Source organism: Nyctibius grandis, chromosome 2, assembly GCF_013368605.1.
Source record: "Nyctibius grandis isolate bNycGra1 chromosome 2, bNycGra1.pri, whole genome shotgun sequence".
Lineage (NCBI taxonomy): Eukaryota > Metazoa > Chordata > Aves > Nyctibiiformes > Nyctibiidae > Nyctibius > Nyctibius grandis.
The window spans coordinates 35,942,853-35,965,841 of NC_090659.1; the positions used below are offsets into that span (position 1 = coordinate 35,942,853).

Genomic DNA, 22,989 nt, shown 5'->3' on the forward strand with positions numbered 1-22,989 from the left:
CCAAGTAGCCTAAATAACGTCCACATGAATTTTAACGCTCAACAAAGGTGCTAACCTTAATGAATTAACTTAGGTAGGTAGTTAATTATCCAAAGCTTTCATTACCCTTTCTTAGCCCTTTATCATTTTTATACTTCTTTGCCACAGTGAAAAAATTGAGTTTGAAGGAACCAGATAGCACAGACCCTTTGAGAACTTCAGGGGTCATCCTGCCTTCCTTGCCACCACAAGTAACTTAACCGCAACACAACCCCACAATTCATGGATGCAGCCTTCATTGACTGACCCTACAACTTGTCTGTGAACTCAACTTTGCTAACAACACATGCTGAGAAGCTCCATAAATGACAGTGAAGGACAGAGCATGAAACAGACACAGAAATGTGTTTACAGGTTCAGGAGGAGCAGGGACCTTCTCCAATCCCTGTTTATTTGGATTATTTTTAACAAGTAGCACTAATACCTATGGAGTTAATGTGCCATGTAAGAGACAGTTACTCAGCGTTATGATTTTTTTTAAGCCCCGCTGGTCACATAAATGTTCTCTATTAAATTTTTTTGTTTGTTTGAAATGTTTTTTGACATTCTCTCTCTACAAATCACAAGGTGAGGAATTGGGGAAAATACACTCTTTTTCAACTTCTTACAGTTTCTGGGCTGTCTTGTGACCTGCCCACCTGGATACTACATAATCACAGCCTGACCCTGCACTCCAGGATTTAACGAGTGTTTTTTACAACCCAGAAGGGTTGGCTGGAAACCTTCCTAAGCACGTCCAGAGACATACATGTGTCACTGGGGGACAATACTGTGCAAGTGGAAGTATGAAGAAGGCATGGATGCAAAATTCATTTATAACTATGAATTACCGGTAGGAGGTGACTGGTGACCAGCCTACGGGGAAGTGTCTGGTGATCATGACATGCAGCATTCTATCTGATTATTAAGCCTTATATATAAGGTAGATCAAAGAGGTATGCGACAAGGGGGACCTGGTAAAACACAGAGGATGCAGAAAGACTGTTGGGGTTTTTTGACAGGAAAAAAGGAAAAACAACCTCTACGTTACACAAACAGGACTCTTGAAAAGCCACAGAAATATCCCATACTTACTTTTATCTTCCTGGTTTTCTTCTGCTGCTTTGCCTTCCTCTTCCTCCTCCTCCTCCACCTCCTTCTGCTGCGCTTCTTCGTGGTGATCGGCGGCACCGACTGAAAGGCTCTGACAGCAGTGGTTGAAGCCGCTATCCCTAGGCAGAGTGAAACTTCGGGGCTTTCCCCCATTCCCATTCAGCACTTGCATCCGCTCACCCTCCACGAGGGGGAAGGGGCCGTAGTGGTCTTGCAGGTGGCACTTCTGGGTGGGCAAGGTTGACTGCCGCCGGTGCTCGGGGGAGACCACGGCTGCCTCAGAGAACACAGAGTCCTCCAGCGGCAACGTCTGCAGGTAGTGGAGTCCTGAGCTCGTCAGCGGCGTCTCTATGAGGTCCTGCCAGGAGCGCCGCTGGCTCGCGGTCTTGCGCACCGGCGAGTCGGTGGCACTCCCCGCTGCCTCCGGGCGAAACTCCTCATGCGAGGACTGTGACTGGGAGGTCTCCGTGGACGAGAGTCGGCTGTGTTTTGGCTCCACGTAAGGGCTTGTGCAGCTCATCTACAACATCATCAATGGAACAATCTTCAGATCAGTGTAGACCAAGACCTGCTTCTAGTAATAATCATGTACTTTTCACTGTCACTGATAGCACCCAGTTTAGTAATGAAGGCACAAACTTACCTGATTATCGTGCCCTGATACTAACTTTCAGGCATGCACACATCTACGCATGTCACACCTATCGGTCAAACACTGATACTTGTGCATAATGTGTCCTTGTTATGTCCCTTCATCTATAAAATAAGCCAACACAATTATTTGCAGAAAACTTTGCAGAATATGGCACTATGAAAGACATAGAAGAGATGTGCCTGGTCCATTAAAAATCTTAAAAATGCCATCTAAATGCGTGTTGTCATCCTATCTCACTAAAAATTTCTTTGGAATTGTGTTTTCAGTGCTTCAGTGCAGTTCAAAGATCTACGATTTTGGAAGATAAAGGATTGTATTTAAATTAAACATCATGAACACTCTGTTTCCCCAGACTTTCCCAATTTTTCAATCCAAATTTTTGCATTTTAAAAACTATATTCAAGTAATGTGCATTAGTTAACACTGTCTGAGTATACAGACACGAAAATTAAAATTGCCAGTGCAGAATAAGTTAGAAGTCCACACTCTGGGTTTTATACCAACAACTGCTTCAAGAATAAAATAAAAAACAAATCCCCTTTTGTTCTAATTTATAGAGAAACCTACTTATTCACAACAACAGAACAACTGGTATCACTGTTTGGGATATAAGATAGAACATTTTTATGTTGGCATTTCTGTGGAAATTCAAGTGTAATTTGTTACCGTAAAGCTTCACAGCACAACTGTTGTGCCTTAGAGGAAAGTCTGGGTTGTTACTGAGGTAACATTTTATCCTAGAAAAGATGATAAGGGGGCAGTGAGGGATTGCATGGATGAGTAGGGGACCATCATGAACGAAGAACAGGAAGAAAGAGTTCTGTAACTTAATCCATTTTGTACAGCAATTGGGATTCTAAATCCGTGTTCTCTACGCATCAGTGGAAATAGCAATGATGGCTGTTGAAGTTAGCAGTGCATGTTATTTAACAAATACCTTAAGTCAAGTGCTGACTCAAAAAATATACTGGAGAGTGCCCTAATGTGCACGCACACATACTTTTAAGCAGGAGAGCAGGTAAAAGTAACAATTTATGTAGTCATTCCTGTAGACAGTTGCAGGTGACTTACCGAAGGAGGCCGTGGGTATGTGTCATACGGGGGTGGTGGGCTGTCTTGTTTGGGTGTTGATGGAGTGTCGGCTTCCTCCTTATCACTCTCACTCCAGTAATCTACAAGTTACAAACAGATCAGATGAAAAACTACCAACACATTTTGATACTCTGAGACTCGCTTTCACAAAAGCCACTGAAAAATCCATTCTTAGTATTACTGAGAGTTAAACACCAGTCAATACTGAGTCTGTAAATGTTAGCTGCTATAATTTGGAATTGCTTTAATTTAAAGAGGGAAAATTCAAAACTTTATGGGGTGTACTAAGTCTAATGCCCCATTGCAGAGATATTAAACAACAACCTGCAAAAGAGCCACAAATTTAACTCTTGTACACACCTTATAAATACAACATGCATACAGAATACTCCTAACACAAGCATCAGATTTTCAAATATTTATACAGTTATCAAAATGATTATGATTGGACATATATTGACTGGAAAATACTGGAAGTATTTTTGAATAGCAAAGATGAAAAACGTAACTTGCAAAAGTCATGTTGACTGCAAATAACATTAACAAATGTAATTAATAGCAACTAGCAAATCAAACAAGTAGTGGTTATTGCACACGTGACTAATCAGTGTTATTTCTCTACCCATTTTCTCCATTGCATATTATCAGCTACCCAAGCTTTTCAATTCATTTTCTAATAAGAAACAGTTGCATTTAAATAAGACAGAAAAACTTTATATCATACATCTGCTTCAGAAAACAGCTGCTGCCCTGTTATGCCCATAAAGATGATATGGGAAGGAAAAATACGACAATGATACTTAAGCACAGAGTTCCAAAAGATGGATGAGAAAATAAAAAGGACACAGAGCTTGTGGGCTAAATTTAATAGGATATGAGGTTTCATTTTGTCAGGAAATCAAGTCTTGGCCAAGCACACTTCATATGTTTGGTAGCTTGGTCAAAGGGAAAAACACATGGAAGAATGTACCACATGAGAATTTATATTTATTCTGTTGCAAATATTTTTGAAGCAGAACAGCATCTCACTAAATGGACATCGGACCTTAACATTCCTTACAAAAGAAAACTACTTAACTGCTGATTCAGCTCAAGGTGGGTACCTAACATTTTTACGCATTGTAAGACTTACGCAAACATTTCTGTTGTCACTTTGTTTCTGACTGTATTATCTTCTAGTATTTGAGTAAATCATTGTACAACAGGACACTTTAGCTCAGACTATTCACAGGCAATTTTCACTTTGCCTAGTAAGTGTTCAAAGCATAATTTACTACTTTCTCTTTGATAGATGAGGAGAAAAAGATTGACTCTTGTTTCCTAAATGATCTAAACCAAAAATCCAAGTTGGCACAACATGTAATTTTGGCTTTAATGACTTTTTGTTACCATGATGATTATTGTATTGTATGATTAATGATCTACCATATCTAATCTTACTGAAGATTTAAACCAAAAACTTACCTTAAAATGACACCATCTTGAAACATTTGTCCCTAAGATTCTGTGTATTTTTAGACTGTAGTAATGGTGAGGGCAGCCCTATTTATCTATTTTTTCCAAGCAGTAACAACTATGTTTTAACTCTGTGTCTCTTGATTTGTTTCCTGCAAGCTTATAGATGAGAGATTCTCTTCAAATGGTATAATAAATAGCATAAATAAAGTTTTCATGACTATGAAATAAAAAATTAAAAAAAAAATCTGTCTCTAGAAATCTGCAAATAACTAATTTTTGGTGAATGAAAGACTAAGAGAAAATTCTTTTTTAAGCCACTCCTAGTTTTAAGAAAACTTGTTTCCAGCAACTCAAAACACCTGAAAATATTGGCATATAAGCACGTTTGTTCCTATTACAGCAAAGCCTAATGGCGCGACGTGTGGTGAGAGGCCTGTCAGAACTGCATCACTCAGTGAGATTTCTGCAGACTTGGAGCTCAAATGTTTATTCTGAAAGTAAAATTTAGCAGCCTCAGTGCAGGTTCCAATTTTGGCTAAAAATACAAAGATGTTCTTGCTGTCAGATCCACGTACAAGAATACACTGTATGATCACGCTTTTGCACACCTTACCTCAGACAGGGAATTCTGTTGGCAACCTATGGCTTGTCTAGAAAAATTCTGCAGTCACAGGGGTCAACTTCTAGATGAAATGCATGAAAATAGCCTCTCACCGATTTTTAAAAATGTTCTGCTTTTGGCAACTGACTCATTAGAGTCTATCTAAAATGTGTATAATGCTATCGAACAGTTGCCGTATTTCTCTCTGCAGATTTTGTCCAATTCAGTGACAGACAAGCTCAATGCATCGGGCATATCTTGAAAGCTTTCTGAATGCGCAATAGACTACATATATTATACATAAACTAACACTGACCTGCCATTTGCTAATTAAATATTTTATATTTATATAAGCAAGTATTTTTTTCTCTGATTTTATATGACTGCAAAGTATATAAGTTCTCCATCCAAGGTAGTCCCTTGCCATATTGCTAACATTCATTGTATTTAGTATGAGAAGTTGATGATATTTTTATAAAACTGTTCTGTACAGAACGTGACATTTCATTCCGCCACGCACCCACGATTCGGTGATTTGTGCATCTCTGAAGCACTTGAAATATATTTATGCACTTTAGATTCAGAACCATGCAACTCTTAATTGAAACAGGTTTGACAACTACTGCTGAATTGTTTCAGAGGTATTATAAACCTTTGCTGCAAAGGGCTGAACTGAACAGAAATAAAAGACCTTTTGTAAAATCAAATATGTAGATGACAATTGGTACAGTCACTGAATACAGAAAATTTCAGCTTCACAGTTTTTATAATTGTAAAAATGCTTGAAGTCATAGAGAGGTTTTATTTCACTAACTTGATGCTTCTGCTAATTAGGGCCACTACTGAGCTGTTTAATAGCCCTTGTGCTGGGAGCTAAGGATAATCACCAAAGGTATAAAAACACTGTACAGCAGTGAGGGGGGAATGTGATACTGATTCCCTCACTAAACACAACTAAGCAACATAAAGAGGATATAGTTTTACCTACCTGTATATGATAAATCATTTTGAGTGAATGGCGTTAGAGCGGTAATAAAGAGCTCTGTCGGTGCCTGGGATATAATTTCAATAGTAAGTGGGGTCTCACTGATTATCTTCAATAGGGAGACATTTTAATAAGAGGTAACATAAGGCCCGAATCCACGTGATCTCGTGTCTAGAAGATGGAACATCTGCTGTTTTATTAGTCACTGATTGCTTGGTAGCAAAAATATTTCTCCACATTCATCTGGATTTTGAAAGGTGCATCATGTCTGCAATTGTGCACTTGGACAGTGTTAACATAATTGTTCATACACCTTTTCCCTTACTGTGCCACATGTTATTGTAATTCTAGTGCCAGCCTGCTGTCAATAAAAGTTTGAATTTGACTTTGAATGCTAACATGGAGGATTTCCTAGAAGACTCCAAGATTCAGAGTCTGTTCATGGCCCCTTCAAAGAAGTGACAGATTGTACACAGGTCCCTCCAGTATTGTAGTACTGCCTGGGGAGTACAGATTCCCAAACTGATTTTGAAGTCCAGTGAGGCACTGAGAACATGACTGGAGGAACAGTGAGCATGGTGCTCCTATCCTGGGCTGTGTGAATGGGGAGGGCCTAGTGTTACGAATGACATGATGTGCCAAGGGCCATACCAGACTAAAACAGGGAGTGGGCAGCACTCCCAGGATGAGCAGCTGCACTTACTGGAAGACATGATTAGAAATGAGGCAACAGCAGGTACAACCTAGTCATGTGTGAGAACGACAGAACACCCAAAAACCTTCCCACACATGCTGCTACCACTGAATTATGGCAGTATGCTGGTAAGCCACTGCTCTTCAACCCCAGGCTGATCCCTCTAGGATGCTCTGTGGTCAGGCCATCAGGGTATGAATCAAGGCAGACATAATTTTCTGATGCTGTCTTTTAATCTTCTACCATTACAGAATATCCTGCTCTCTTGATGTTTCTACTTGGCTGCTGAAGTCACTCTTGCTTCTCACCAGGGAAAGGAGTTTTTTGCATCGTGTCTCCCAAGAAAACGGCACCACAGCAACACATTGCAGAGAGACAGACCATGTGCATCTTCCTCCTCATGGCATCAGACCAGAAGGTCAGGGCTAAGGCTGCTATCACATAGGTTGGTACAGACTGGGGGGCAAGGAGGACACCATGTGGCAAATTTTGAAGCCTAGAAAAAGCCTTTTGAACACAACTCTCCCTGAAAAATGGTTAGAAATACAGTCTTTGTAAAGAAAAACTAGATAAAATACATTGCTGCTGCAGCTCTGAACTATAAGCTTTTTGGGCCAAAAGACAGAAGCTTACTGATGAAGGCTGCAGAGGCACACAATTAAAAAGTGAGGTTTTGACTCAGTGGGCAGCAGCCAGACAGGCATCTGGATAAGCTCTGGATCATCATGACCACTGCAATTTTTTGGTGCCCGGTGCCAGGTATATCTGTAAAAAAGAGCATGTATTCAAGAGCCAGTTGCTTGCCAAAACAGCTAGTTGGATAGGAACACTTCTATGGATCCATGTCCCTGGCAATTCTAGGAAACAACCTCCCCAACACAGTTGAGGACTGATTCTTTCTTTTTCCTGTCTGCAAACAGGATTTCTGCTTCAGTAAACTAAAGCAAAGAGACTCAATATTCAATATATGCCTTTTTTAAATACCCATGAAATATTAGATGTGAAAAATCAGACATGAAAAATAAACAGTAGTAAAATGCTGTAAACCTGCAACCCCAAATGCAATGCCAACAGGGCTTTAGCACACATCTCAATATAGCAAAAACAGTAGAAATCACAAAAAACTAAATGGCCTTAAAATTGAAGTCTTTAGGGGAAATCCGGTTATAGCAACAGGCTTTAGAAGAATGGTTTTGTTCCTGAGACCAACTTCATGCATTCCTGCCCTCTGTGAATTCAAACACCAAATGCAATGTTTTAAAAAAAATTTTAGTATGCAGATTCTTAAGTTTCTTCTGATAGGGGACACTGACTCCTTGATACCACATACCCGAGCTTACTGTCAGTACATTTGCTGCTTTTAGCTACCTTCTGCAGCTTTCTCAGAAATAATCCAAGTGTCTATGGACCAGAATCTGAAGGAGCTAATAAAAACCCCTGAGAGAGAAGGAATTCTCTAAAGCAACAACAGTGATAGCCATATGTGAATTGCTCTCAGATGATAAGAATGAGGCCTGATACACAGCAGGAAAAAAAGAACAGATGAACTTGTGATAAGAGCTGACAGAAAAATCCAAAATAACAACACATTACCTTGCTCTTGTTTGATCCTCTCTCTTTCTGCATAGCCAGCAGCAAGCATGTTAATTCTGTTTAGCCATCTGAAATAATATTAAAAAAAGCAGTGATACCGATCAAGCCTCTTAATTTTGGGGTGCATTTCAACAAAAAAGAAAGTTAGGAGCATCTGAAGGAAATTCAGGACAATGTTATTTTTCATATTAGACAGCTGTTTTCTTTGATACTCTTACTCAGGGAGTCTCCAAAGATCTACAATTTTGCTGTTGAACAAATTGTTTTCACAGCAAAGATTTTATTTCAAATGGAAAATCATGTATGATGTCAAACATCTGTAAAATAAAGGATTTGGAGACAATCAAAGAGCTATTAAGTCTGCTGCTCACAGATATGCCATCACACCAATACTCCTGCTGTTCTGATTTCTTAAGAATAAACACCACTTTTCAGAGATTTAAGCAATATTTTAAGGCCTGAATTGGCAACTTAGCACAGGAACAGAGCAGAAACCAGCAGTCAAAAGAACAGTTTCACTCCCAGACAGTGAGGCTTAATTATTCCATTATGTGTTTTAGAGCTTACCTACAGTGCCAAGTACAAAGAGAAGGAGGCATATCAGAATTCACTTTTGTGTTCATGTCAGAGAAGCAGGGGGAGAAAAGACAGTTGCCTCACTGCAATTCACATCTAAGGCTTTAACCTCAGCTTAGACTTGAAAAAATGCTTCCATAAGCTGCACAAATTAAAAAAAAACCCCAAAACCTAACTATTGCTATTCTTTTCTAGCATGGCTGCCGTTGCCAAGCATACACTCACTGTAGCAGTGCACTGCTTCAACCTGTCCTTTTCCCCCATGGGGGTCTCAGTGTATTCATTATCCAAATGCTTACACTAAATCAAGTCCTCCATCAATGAGGCTTTAAACCACCACGACAATATCCCGTGGTTGTCCACTCCATGATAAACCCGGAGGTACTTGCTCCAGTTATCCCATAGTCAGGATTTGACTGGCCTGGTTTGCCAACCTACTGACTTGCAATTTTACTGCTAGGATGTACAGAAGGACAACTGAAGTCAGGTTTGCTTTTTCTTCAGGAATGTGAAACCCTTGTTTCAGAAAACTGTGCCTGATGGGCTTCATTTGCATACTGTACACACAGAAACAGGATGTAGTATTGGCTGAGCAAGGGGACACTCCTTTGCATTCACTCCTGCATGCCAGCCTTCAAGACATTTCAGTGCAGGGTAAGCAGGCATCAGATCACAAAACACAGTTGCTCTCCTCGAAATTAGCTCCTGTCACTGTCCTTTCACGAATGGTGACATGTATAATCTGTAAATCACGTTAATGGTCCATAAATCATTGTACATTGGGAACAAAGCTAGACGTTTAATCCTGAAGTGATTATAGAATACTTCATGTTAGCATACAATCAAAATTTCTGCCAGAAGAACAGGGAAGCTGAAGAAGAGACCTAATATTTCAGTTGTAATTGTTAGGAAGTGCCATACACTTATAAAAATAACTGGTGTATAGGAACAGAAATCCAGCAAATCATGTCTCAGACAATGATTTCACATCTTCACAGCAGGGAAAGGTGACCCACTACAAAGCTATCTTTTAGGTTCACACTCCTGATTTGTGAAGTCTTTCTTTGGGGAATAAAGCTCAGCTGTCTCAACAGCTCTGCCAGCCCAAATCAGGGGCCCCGAGGCAGGAACCTCAGCCAAAGCACTCCAGCCCCATGCTGCCGAGGGAACAGCAAAGGCCGCAGACTTGTCTGTGTCCGAAGAGTAAATAAAGCAGCACAAGAAGACAAGCGCCTGCTCTGTCAAATGGCATGGCAGACAGTGGAGGTGGCCCTTTGCTTGCCTCTTGCCTATTTTGGATTTCACATTCCCAATTCAGCTCACAGCTTACCACCCCCCAGCGCAGCCAGCAGGGAACAGCCACCTACTGAACCTCTTTGGACAAGGCTGCTGACCACAAAGTATTAGATGATACATCTATAAAGGTTCTCCTGTTGGAAAACTTCATTTTGTCCTAAATATGAGATAGCATTTTGTGTTATTTGTGTGTGAGAGTGAGGTAACCAATTAAAAAACACTTAATTGACAGTCAAATGATACTGCTTACAGCTATGGTAGATGATTGTTTCCAGAAACATGTTATTTCCTGAAAAGTATAATCTAATGAGAACCCAGGAAATGTATACAAGTCTGAGAGAGAGACAGCAGACTGACTTCACATTTCATGATTTTCTGCAGGTCATGATCTGTGTCATGGTTTGGAATATCACCTGCAATGCCTGTGGGGTGAATGAGAAGGTACTGATGTGGTTGTAAGCTGTTAACAACCATGGCTTTTGAGCAGTTTGCTAGGTTAGAAACTAAAAGAATGGTATTGACCTCCTCTGCATATTTTCTGATATGTGGCTGCTAAAGCTTCTTCAGATACGGTTAGAATGAGTATTGTTAGAGAATTAATATTATTTTAATAAAGCATGACTAGAGTTATGGTTTACTGAAGTTAGAATAGTATGAGAAATCCAATGCACTGGGCTTGTCTCACAGGGAAACGTAAAGATCTCCTGCAAAATGGAAAAGGAGTAAAACATGCCTGCTGTACAAAGCACTGGGGACAGAAATTCCAAGCATATGGTTATACAAATATTCCTTACTATGACTATTAAAAGATACAAAGCCCCAGGACATGGGAAGATTTAAATCTTCCTTCCCTGTGGTGTGCTGTGTCCTGGTAGCCACTGTAACTTTTAGAGGGCAAGAGGCCAAGAAAATATTCCTTTGTTACTACAAACGCAGCTTTAATTTTCTTGTGAGAATTATAAAATCCATTTGTTAGGTATGACAATACATACAGTAGCACTGGTAGTTGCAGCAGTCATCTAGGTTTTCTTTCTGTTGGTTTTCTTTTTTTTTTAAGAATAGCACATATATTTCTTGTCAGTATTTAATTAAAAATATTTTATGACACACAGAACAAGATTAAAAAAACCCAATCTTTCTGTAGACCTGTAACTTCTGTAAAAAACTTCTGAATGCACCGTACTAGCACTCTCATAGAATAGTAGGAGAAATTTTTCTATCTTATCTCACACTCCAGGTATATGCAATGCTTCTAGTCAAAGCAGGGTGTCAAATTGTCCTTAATCATGAAGCTAAAGGATATAGGACGAACTTGCTATATGGGAATATGGATTCCTTTCAGTGTCTGTAAGTACCCAACTGCAGTTTAACTGGAATAAAGAGGCCTATAGATGATGTGGGAGAATTTTTAGAGGCCGCCTTCACTGAGATCTTCCAGAGACATTCTCATGTGCTAATACTACAAGATGACTTGTCATCTTTCCTCTTGATCAGAGCTACACTGAGGAAGAAAACTCATATAAATGTCAATACTCAGTGTCACAAAAAGAGAAAGAGACAGCTCAGTTACAGCAGGTCGAGGAAGTTCTCAGACAAATATTCCACATGAAGTTACTGATTCTATTTCCCTGTCTAGAAGATATAATTTTGGCAGCCATATATAGCATCACTTAAAAAATGGACAGTTTGGAATAAAAAGGAAGAATAAGAGTATTGTAAGCATTTAAGCTGGACAGTCCTGAAAAGGATGCATTTGCTTCTCAGCTGATGATCAGGCTTTCTGAGTAAAGAACAAATAGTCCATAAAGCAGCAGGCACAGTTACCATGGAAAATAAAAATAAAGTTACATATAGTATCACCAAGTAGAAATACATGGACTGCCTTCTACGTCAGATTTTCTTGGAATGGGAATAACAATGAATTTCCAAGCAAGATATTTCTATGACCATACACTTACACTAGCAAAACAGTACTTTGCATCAATAAAGGACATTCTGTCCTTCTCAGCCAGACTAAGCATGTTGTATGGGTAGAAAGAACACTTTTGCTGGTGCAACCATGGAGATGAAAGGAACTTCAGATGCCACAACAATAAAGTTCAGTGACCATAGTTCTCCAGACTCCTTACCAGCATAATGGTGTGGCACAGTCGTAAAAGTAGTAAGAAAATTTTAATAGTGACAGTTACGTGAGATTAAAATACTCATTTTATGTGACTAGATACACACAAACAAAACTTCATATCCTGCATACACTTTTTTTTAAAAAAAACCCAACTAAATAATTTTATACAAGGGATGAAGGAATTGAACCATTTTGAACTTTCAGTTAGACTATGTATTAGGAGTTTTCTACTTCTTATTTTTCTGCTTCAAGTATAAACAGAAGTGAAATGACTGCATGATACATAATTAAAATGTATGTCAGAAACCTGACCAAAAAAAGAACAGAAATTGATCAAACCAGTCTTAATTTAACATAATAACTTGATTCTGTGTTTGACTTTAGCTAGGCTACAAAATGCTTTTAGGCAGGAAGTATTTTATTATCTTTGTATTTGAAAGATTGTTTTCCAGTAACCCACTTTTTTTTCCAATATATTGAGTTAATTCAATGTTTGTGAAAGTGAACTTTTTTTTCTAATACACTAAACAAAAAGAAAAACTAAAATTATTTGGTGAGACTCTGATGGCAACTCAGATGTAAGAATTTCAAGTAATTCCATAGACCTTGACTGAGTTGCTTTAAATTTACATGCATATAACTCAGATCAAAATTTGGTCAAGTTCATTCTAAAGGAATTAATAGCCACTTATTTCAAAATATGATAAAAAGACTATTTGTGCTGGGAAGTTAAAAATCTTTTAGTTCTTGGGTTTTAGACTGCAATATATTTTTAAAGAATTGATGCTCATTTGCTGCTGCTTTCTGATTACTGAACAGTTATATAAATTTTTACCCTTAGAAACAAGGTGCCTTGTCATATTGACTGAGGACCCGCTGACAGAAATGATTTATCTACTGCTGTAGTTTGGGATACGCCGAATAGACCACGCCATTATTCTGTTTACTGTGCAGCAAATTGCATTTTGAGTGACTGGCTTGACGGAATTATCAAGAAAAGGCAAGCCTAAAATTTTATAAACAAATAAAAAGGTTTTAAGTTTTCTAACTGAGGAGAGACTTTTGAAAGGAGCCTTAGTTATGAGGAACTTTTGAAAAAATGTTAACAGACAGCTATTTCTAAATGAAAGCAAGCATAGTATAGTATTGGCATACTTTTACAGTCAAATATTATCAGTAAAGTACTGGCAGAACCCTGAAGGTGCTCTGCCAGGTAGCTGAATCTAGTACACACAGGAGAGATTAAACCATGATTATACTACTTCCTAACAGTTTTATGGATTGAGTTTTATCTCCTTTTTCCTCTGTTTTAAAAGCAATTTTGCTCAGTGAGGATGTCCACAGACATCATCTAAGATAGAACAATTCTGAGGTTGCAATAATAGATTTTTGTTCGGGTCCTCTGTCATATGATGAAAATGGCGTATTATTTTGAACTGAGTTAATTTCAGTTTATGTTGTGAAAATAAATGAAATTAAACCCCCAAATATTTGCATAGACATGAGATCCATGTTTTTAATTTACCATTCAAATGAATTAAGAGGAACTGTGTTTATTTTGTGCTGAAGTCTGAAGCATTTTTCTGAAAAAATCGCACAAGTGGCCTAAAATAGATACAGTAAAACTCAATACCCAAAGAACTAAGACTTAAGTCCTTGTTCTTTTTGAGTTGCTGAAATTTTTACCACTAAATTCAACATAACCAAAATTTAACTTCAACATGTAGGTTAAATTCATGACAGTAGAGAGAAACTGCAAAATTCATTCCTTGTAATCTCTACCTCTTTTTTCAAGATTGGCAGAAGAAAAATCAGTGACTGCTTTAAATCTTTCTCCAACTTCTCACTCCCTCCAGGGCCAGAAATAGAAGCATCCCCAGAGTAAGCATCACGTGTCTTTGGGATTATGTTAGGAAGCAGAGTTGGAGATATTGCACCTTTACAGGTGCCGCACAGTCAAAAGCAGAAACCTGGAATTCTGAAATTGTGTTTGGATGTTGTTTCACATACTGTATTTATTTCTTTTTAGAAACAGGGACTCTTGTTTCCAAAAATCTTCAAATCTTTGTTTCAAAAAAAAAAAAAAAAAGTAATTTTAGCATGAATTGAATATTTAGCATATGCAGCCATTCAGAAACAATGCTATTCTGCACTTATTTTCTCAGTTATTAATCTTAGCTTTTTAGATTAACATATAATTTATTATCGCTGTGTTACTCCTAGCTTCGAGAAGTGTCACATTTAAGGAATGGTTCCTTGAACTTTGCTAGATTTCCTTACCTGTTCATATCATCTAGATGTTCAGCAGCAAAATAAAAACTTTTGATCTTAGGATGGCAGGCTTTGAATGCACTGTAGAGGAAAAACATAATTATAAAAATGTAATGGCACAGCTCTTTTTTTTTTAAATGTAAGATAGCGTGGTCACCAAGGAATGAGATGAGTTCAGACTTCCTGAGTTGGATGCCCCCAAACAGTATATAAACATACAACTTTTAGGATTGTGCCAGATTTCACCAAGTAAAATGCTCTTCAACTACCCCTTTCTAAATAATGCCTGATTGGTGTCTGCAAAAATATTGTGCAACAACCACCTGCAGTGTACTATGTTTGGATAAAGTTAACCAGTTAAGGATATAATTTTATGTATCAGGTAATTTTGCTGATACACCTATAGGTGTCAATTTTTTCTGAACAGAAAACTGACTGAACAATTTATTCGATACAACAGAAAAGCTCTCAGTCCTCGTGATTTCTCACATCCCAGTGACCTTGATATTACCTTTAGCTCTAATGACTGCCTTTCAAACAGAAAAATCTGATGCGCTGATTGACTTCTGAAAAGCTGTTACAAATCAACACTGTGTCCTTGAGGTCACTCTAAGCAATGGGCAATTACATCTCATCTTTTCTTTCCACCAAAGCAATCAACATGACTGGGCCGAGAGAATTACTGCATTTCATACATAATATGAAATAAATGACTAGAAAGAATTTTTTAACTATATTGGATAAAGATTTATGGTGAAGTACTTGAAGATACAGAAAATGCATCTGAAAGTAATTAATAATTTACAGTACAGAAGAATCATTTTTGAGAATAGCCTGAAGGTCTCTCTTAAAATAAGAACAAAAAATGCCTAACAGTCCCAAAGAAAATAAGGAAAAATGCAAACATGATACATAAAGGTCATCATCACCATTTTTCTGAGATACAATGGATTTTATATAAAGATATATATAAAATATAATAAAATAATTCTCACTCTCTCTAATCCATTGTGTCTCAGAAAAATGGCAATGATGTTCTTCATGTGTATCATGCTTACAATTTTCAATATATATGTCTGTGTGTGTACATCTATGTAAATATATAAAAATAGGTTTTAAGAAACCAGGGATAAGAAATTGATATCCAGGAAAGTTACTGCTAGTGAAGGTAATGTAAAATTGAGACAAAAATAATTCCTCTAACGCATTAGAGCATGATACAATGTTATGCAAGTGAAAGCAGATGTACAGTGACATCGCTCAGTTTAGAAAGAGATCAGCAAGTTACTGAGACCCAAAACTTGACTTCTTAAAATTGTTACAGCATCTGTTGTCTGGATTCTTAAGAGTTTCTTTTTTCTTTATCTGCCACACAAGCAAGGAATTTTAATAGCCAGATTTTATGTTCTACTACAAGTGCTCTAGTCAAGCACTGTGATTCATAACAAAGTAAAAAAAACCTTTTTCAGGAAAGATGGCACACAGAAATCACACTGAATTTGCCTGTTCTGTATGAGCTTATTTTTTGATACAACTAAATGATCCTTGTAACGAAGTCCATTATGTCATTGTTTTAAGGGAAAGCCTTCTCCTTTGTTCCACTTTTTCTATTGTACCATTGTATTATTTACATACTTACTATTTCTTGCGGCATTCACTGGCTCTGTCAATTTTAAATTCAGGAAGACTGATGAATCCTTCTGCTTTTTCATCCTGCAAAGATAGTTCTAGATATTACTGTTGTTAAGGTGTCAGAAAAAAAAACTATCACACTGAAAACTTAAAAGATATTTTCACTTGCCTGCTTCTTACATAAGGAATACTAATGTATGCTCTGCTCTGGCAAACCTCCCACAGAAGTAACTGGGACTTTTGCCAAAGTAGTAAGACAGATCCCTTGGTGTAAAATACAATTTTAAATACCCAGTTTTCTCAAACAATTTCACAGCTGAACCAGCATTTGAAAATATACAAAATGACCAAATGTATTCAGGCAATTAGTTATTGTAATTAGTTAATTTTGGGGGAAGATGGACTAATTAGTAAGGAGAAATGCAGCCTACTGTAAGAAACGGAAAAAAGCAATTTAAATGTGTGCTGTTTTCTATCTTTATATGGTACCACAGCTAAGAGGCATGATATCTCTTTAGCTACTTTCATCTCTCTCCAACACTCAAGAGAGAAAACATATCACCTTCCTCCCCTCTCCTCTAAAGACCTGCACATAGTTTATTTTATCAGATAGTCAATCCCCCTTGACTTTTCGAAATTTGAAAGCATTATTTATTTTAAGCCACTAATACATCAATAACACAGACAAAAAATTAATACAGAATCGTGAAAGTGAAGCTGCAGAAAACACAAATGTATGTTAAAGAATTCCACAGACTTACATCTTTTTCTCAGAATCCCTATTCTTATTCATGCTACATATGCAGTCCATATGACTATATGCTTTCTTAAAAATAAATAAAGACACAAATCAGTATATAAAACTGGAACTAGAGTTGTTCAGTGGAAGGTATAAGGTTGTAACATGTTCTGCATTAGCATGCATTTTAAAATCAAAAGTACACTGTTTAGAATAATCTTGCTATTTCTTTTTTGCATGGTTGCCTAAGGAAAAAAAATTCTGGCAAGAGCACTGTTTGCTTGTCTGTCCCTCTGCCACTGAGGCTCCCCCGCCAGCTTTTGAATCTATTGGTGACTGCAGACACTTTGGTGAGGGAGCTGAGGTCTCGAAAATAACGAAGTCTCAGCAAGTCTCAGGGAAACTTGGCACAGTGGGAAGACAGAAGCGCTCAGACCACTGCCCTCTCCATGGGAAAGTAAGGCACAGCCCAGTGGTTCCACATGTTCCTTGGCCACGGCTGGTGACCAGTCATCATACTTGTAGATATGAACTACCGCACTGATAAAGACCTCTTAGTAGACCTTGAGGAGGGAGGATGAAGAGGAGGGAGTTAGGGTTACTGATCTGAAGCTGGGATCAAGGCACAAATGCTTCCCACTAAATCATGACAACAGCACTACACAGGATATTTGTTGAGACAATGAGCACAGATGCTTACCTCTTCATTGATATACCAATATAGAGATGTATCCTTCAGGACAAACCAGTATTTTTTCCATTTCTGGGAGAAATAACTCTTGGCATCTTTCTTTTTCCAAAGCCAGCCTTCACAGTCCCCTCGACCGAGATCTTTACATGAGATCCGTCTTTTGCTTTTACCAGGAATAGGAGCTGAAAATGACAATGAGTTGATGTGAAAGCGTTTGACTTGGCAACTAAATCAACAAGACAGCTAGCCAGAAAGCACTATATATTTGCTTAAGAAAATTAATTAAAAATATCAGCCTCAATTTGCCATGAGTAAATTATTACAAACCTCCTACTTTGACCACAAAGTCTGTGAAAGGCTCCGTAAGTTAAAACCAAAACAAACCAAAACAAACCATATTCAGCACCTTACAGAGCTCAGATTCTATGGACAAAAAAAAAAAGGCAACACAGTAAGAGAAGACATTATAGAGAAAAGAAAGGCAAGATATTTAAAAATAAGAAAAAAATCGTTATTTGTAATTTTCAACAAATTATTATTTCACATCAGATTAAAGCACACAGCATATAAATGTACTTTCACACTTGGCTGCCAAATACAACTATGTAAGTACTTCACGGGTATTCAGAAACCTCTCTTTTCAGCTCCTTCTGCAACTAAACAGTTCCTAAGTAAGGCCTTTGTACTTCTAAATCAAAGGAGAACAATTTACTGTGATATAAATTACGTGATCTAGCTTAGGTAATGAGCACGGGCCTCAGTAAGGCACTACATGCACACAGCTGGAAAAACCAGCCCTGGTCCTAAAGAGGCTAGAGTCTAAGTATTCAAAAAAAAAGACAACACCAGATATATGCAGGTAGAGGAGCATTAGGAAACCATGAGACATCGGTAATGGACTAAATCTTCTCAACATGATCAACTGAACTAAACATTGGATTGGAGCTAACAAGTTCTAGTTCCTCAGATACTGCAACACCATAAACATTAATGTTGGCAATTCCCTTCCTACCAATACATGAAAACAAGTTTAATTTTTACCTTTGTTCTTCTTTTTACTTTTCTGCTGTAGAGAAGACTGCTGAAATGTCTACAAGAAATCAAAACGGAAGAAGTGAAAATACAATGTTTATATTCAACCACATCCTTACTATAAAAGAAGTGTAACGTTGCAAACACTGAAGTCATCACCAGGTAACACCAGCCAACAGACTTCTAGGCCTAAGAAAAAACGTAATTTTAGTTCATATGTTCATAAGGTTGTAAAGCAAAAGCATCCAGTGAAAGCGAAACATCTTAAAATAGACCACAAATTAGCTTGCCAAAACAACCGAAGCTTCTGTCTAAAATGGTCGCTCTTCTCTTGTTCTGTTAATAAGGAAGGAATGTCTCCCTTTGGTTAGTATGATAGTGAAGCTACACATCCCCTGCATTTCTAATAGATCATCTAATTAAGGTCTTCCTGACATAAATATGCAAATATGAAAATGAACACAGTGCCTAATGCAGGTGTGAAGACATTTATACAATAGTCTGTAGAACATCAGAGAATTTGCTCAGAAACGGGCCTAATATTTTTAAAGACACCAATAAAATTCTGCTAAATCACAACTGGGAAAAAGTCTCCCAAATAAATATTCTGAAATAGAAAACACTTTATTTTTTACCAGGTTTTGACTGGAAGTATTTCCCTCCAGTTGATCTACTCCCATGAACCAACCCATTGCCTTGGCAATGAGACAGGATGGAAATTATTCCTTAAGATCCTAGCTTACTAAAAATGGCAATACATATTAACACATTTTATGGTCATTTCTGTTAAAAAACTCAGATAATCACCATCACTCTAGTGAACTAAAAAAAAAAATAATTCTGTAATTAAGAACTCCAAAATTTAAAGCCATTCAGTTGTTTTGAATTTTAGTTTTCTATAGACAAATGTATTAGTGCTGAAACTAAGAAAAGACCACATAAGAGTGTCTGAGTATTAAAACCTCTTATTTCAGCTTACCACGAATCAATACAAAAAATCAAAGCTTTTGTGCCACTTGATAAAAATAAATCTAAGCAAAAGCACTGACTGCCCTGTGAGCCCAAATCCTGTTCCTAGTACATAAGACAAACCCTCAGCCCAGCTTACAAGGCTCCCCTTTCAATTCAAAGAGCTGCTTTTCTTTTCATTTTTTCCTCTCTGCTTCCTGTACACCTGAGCTCACGTGCAGGAGGCTGAGGCTCAGCTTCCAAGGGATACCTCGCCTCACAGCTGAGACATTCTCAAGCAGCAAATACTAACGTGTCCATGGGGATAAATTACCAGCAATACAATGATGATTAAGTGTAATATAAAAAACTAACTGACTCAGTAGATGTGCTGATCCCTTGTAGACCGTATCTGAAGAAAGCTACTCAACTGTATTGCCATTTCAGATGGTCCAAATTGGCTGCCACTGGGAAGAAAAAAAGGAGCCTATTTGTTTTCATTCCCTGGATCTTGTCCTTTTTCTTCTGCTGCTGGTATCAGTTCAATCAGTACCAGCTCTCAGCAAGCCAAGACAGCAACACCATCCCAACTTACGTCACATGAAATATTTCGACCTGCGTAGGGCTAAGAGAGATCTTTCTGGCCCAGGAATAAGAGAGTGACTGGGCAGAAGTGTGTAAATAACTCCCTCTTAGATACTTTGAACATCTCACCTAATTCAAAGTGGTTAAAAAACCACACACACGCACAACCCCAAAACTTTAGCACTTCTCAGTTCACAACCCAGACAACTTCATCCTGCTGCTTGACTCTTCTGCCCTAATATTTTCACACTGCTAAAACAGAAACGGAAAACCTCCGCTTGGTTTTCTTATAAGCAATTCTGAAAGCAGATGAGAACAATATGAAAAGCCTTCTCTTTAAATGTGTTGTCTGTAAATTGAACCTGCAAATGTGAGCTCGCACCTCTCAACTTCTGAGTCGATTTTTGGGAAGAAAGGATAATGAAGGGGTATCAGTTTTTAATAGGAAGACAGCAAGTAATTTAGACATCTAGCCATTTTTCCATACATTACGTCAAATTGCAAAACAGAAAGGTTTTATTACATTCAGTTATTATTATAAATTAGCTCATTAAATTAAATTATAATTAAGGACAAAATCTACAACTGAGTGAAGTTCCTGAGAACCGTTCAACTGACTTCAGTGATTTTAGCTAACACTTTAGATTAATTTACATAGACTTCAGGCTTCAAGTTGGTTCATCCTTTGCAAAAACAGCACCAGCTATTTTTATTTTTACCCAGAAGATGTATAAGCAGTATGCATTAGTCAGTGCCACTCAGTTTCAAACTCATATGATATGTAAACCAAAAAAACCAAGTGAGGATGAAATCTAAAAATGCTTCCTCTGTTGCTTTTTTTAGGAAATCATTGAATGCAATCTGCAGTCTCCTCCCAGTTATTAGATAATGCTTAATGCCATTTTCTCAGTGCTGTTTAGAATCACAGAACGATGAAGGAGGTCATGTCCTTCCTCCTGCTCAGAGCAAGGCTTGCTTATAAGCCAGTGCTGAATCATGTTCTTCAGGGTCATCTCCAGCCTAGATCCAACTATTTCCAAAGAGGAAGATTCCACAACCTCTTTAAGCGACCTGTCCTTATGTTGGTCACCACAATGTTTCTCCTTTTACAGATAATTCTGTGATGTGGCAAATATGGAAATAATATAAATACTTCTTTTTAATACCACAGACCCTAAAAATATAGATTCACACCAAAGCCAGAAATGTAGTTGTACTAAAGCAAATTTGCTGCAAGATACTGTTTAATCACCCACCCACAAGGCCGGATTTCAACATATGGTTCACTGCATTTTGATTCTGATACATCTTGAGCTTTGACCAACTGCTTTCACATACATCTTGTCCCAGTTTCCAAGAACTCATCTCTCCTACTAATTCTGAAAGCAAGCACAAAATGAAATTAAATAGAAAACAGCATTCTATATTAAAGAAAGTTGTTATTAACTCAAAATAATAAATAAAATGGAAACAAGACTGCCACTGAAAACATGACATAGATAAATACCTTAACCCAAATGGAAATTGTCACTCCTGAAGAAAATTTGAAATTGTTTAATCATATTCTGAATTATATGCTTTCCAGTCACCCAAAATACAATTGGCAAAACTTTCCATTATCCAAAAGCATGGTGTCATTTGTTGTTTAAAATATATCAAAATTCCATTGAATATCCTGAGCCTTAGCTTTCTGAATGCAATAATATTCTCCTGTAATATGCGATGTTTGAGCTTGTCGTATTTACTAATATACCTAAACTAAGCCCTCTGACAAATGCACATCTAAGTAGAATATCAAAGAAACATTTTAGGTATATATATGCCTGTCTTTGCTATCAGCAGCCTCCAAAGCACATATATTACCAGAGGAACAAAACATCATGTATTACAGGGATATTTGCTATGTTTCTGTTTTTTTTAACAAAGGTGCTAGCCTGCCTGTAGCCCTACCTTTCTGAGGGCTTAGCTGCACATCCCAGCAGCCAGTGGAGATTTCACCGGGCACGGAAAAGCCGTAACAGTTACTTTCTTCCTGCAGTAGTTCATTACCAAACTTGCTATGTAGGTTATATTTACTTTCACACTCTTCAAAATGATTGACAGAGTTCTGAAAGTCCATCAGAAGACTGCACAGCTGTAAATAGCAATCTGCCCTAGGGTATGCCTTTCCATGCTTTTAGGATTATAGCACAATAATACTGCTACATAGTAAAAAATTTCCAGGTGGAGGTTCACACTAACAAAAGAGGTCACCAACGACCTGTAAGTGTATTTGTTCCTTTAGCAAGAAAATAATAACATATAGATGGTATAATCAATAACGGCTGTATGCACACGATCACACATCAGCATCGTCGCATATACAACACATTGTTCAAGAAACGAGACTATCAGGTTTTTCTCTCATCCTCAAAGCTATCCAGGTTCTTGCCTGCTTTTGGCTCTTGGGATAAAGTATTCAGTCTTGGTTAGTACCACACCTTCTGTATATTTGCTCAGAATGGAAGAAAGATTGAAAGCTATTCATTAACATTCAGAAGCCTGAAAATGTGAGTATTTGTTATGGACTACTTAGTAGTAATTTGATAACTCTCTATCTGGAAAAACACATTTAAGTAAAAGTGTTAAATAATTTAATTTTCAATTAATTTATTTCATGCCAAATAGGAAACTTAATAAACTGATCTTCCAATACTAATATTAAATTGGAGTGAAACTGCTACCAGGAGAGATGAATATTTGATAAAACTCATGTGATGAAAGTTACAAAATTTCTGTTCCAGTTGATAAAAGTAGAAGACAAGTAGACTGGTTATCAAAACTATTTATTTGGGAGGACTGGTTATTTTGTCAGACTTCAAGAGTCTGAGGAGAAAGTCTAAAGA

The 22,989-nt window shown here is 37.6% G+C and overlaps 1 protein-coding gene across 2 annotated transcripts in view; it reads right to left on the reverse strand.

Moving 5' to 3' along the window:
* The window catches only part of CNKSR2 (connector enhancer of kinase suppressor of Ras 2), a 232,024-nt gene that overhangs the window by 40,919 nt on the left and 168,116 nt on the right, over positions 1-22,989 (reverse strand). For both annotated transcript variants that reach the window (XM_068420507.1, XM_068420498.1), the window contains exons 14-20: positions 18,581-18,629; positions 17,549-17,721; positions 16,117-16,190; positions 14,487-14,558; positions 8,210-8,277; positions 2,858-2,958; positions 1,114-1,651 (exon numbers count right to left, since the gene is read on the reverse strand). In XM_068420507.1, coding sequence (XP_068276608.1) covers positions 1,114-1,651; positions 2,858-2,958; positions 8,210-8,277; positions 14,487-14,558; positions 16,117-16,190; positions 17,549-17,721; positions 18,581-18,629 — 1,075 coding nt within the window. The remainder of the gene's footprint in view (positions 1-1,113; positions 1,652-2,857; positions 2,959-8,209; positions 8,278-14,486; positions 14,559-16,116; positions 16,191-17,548; positions 17,722-18,580; positions 18,630-22,989) is intronic.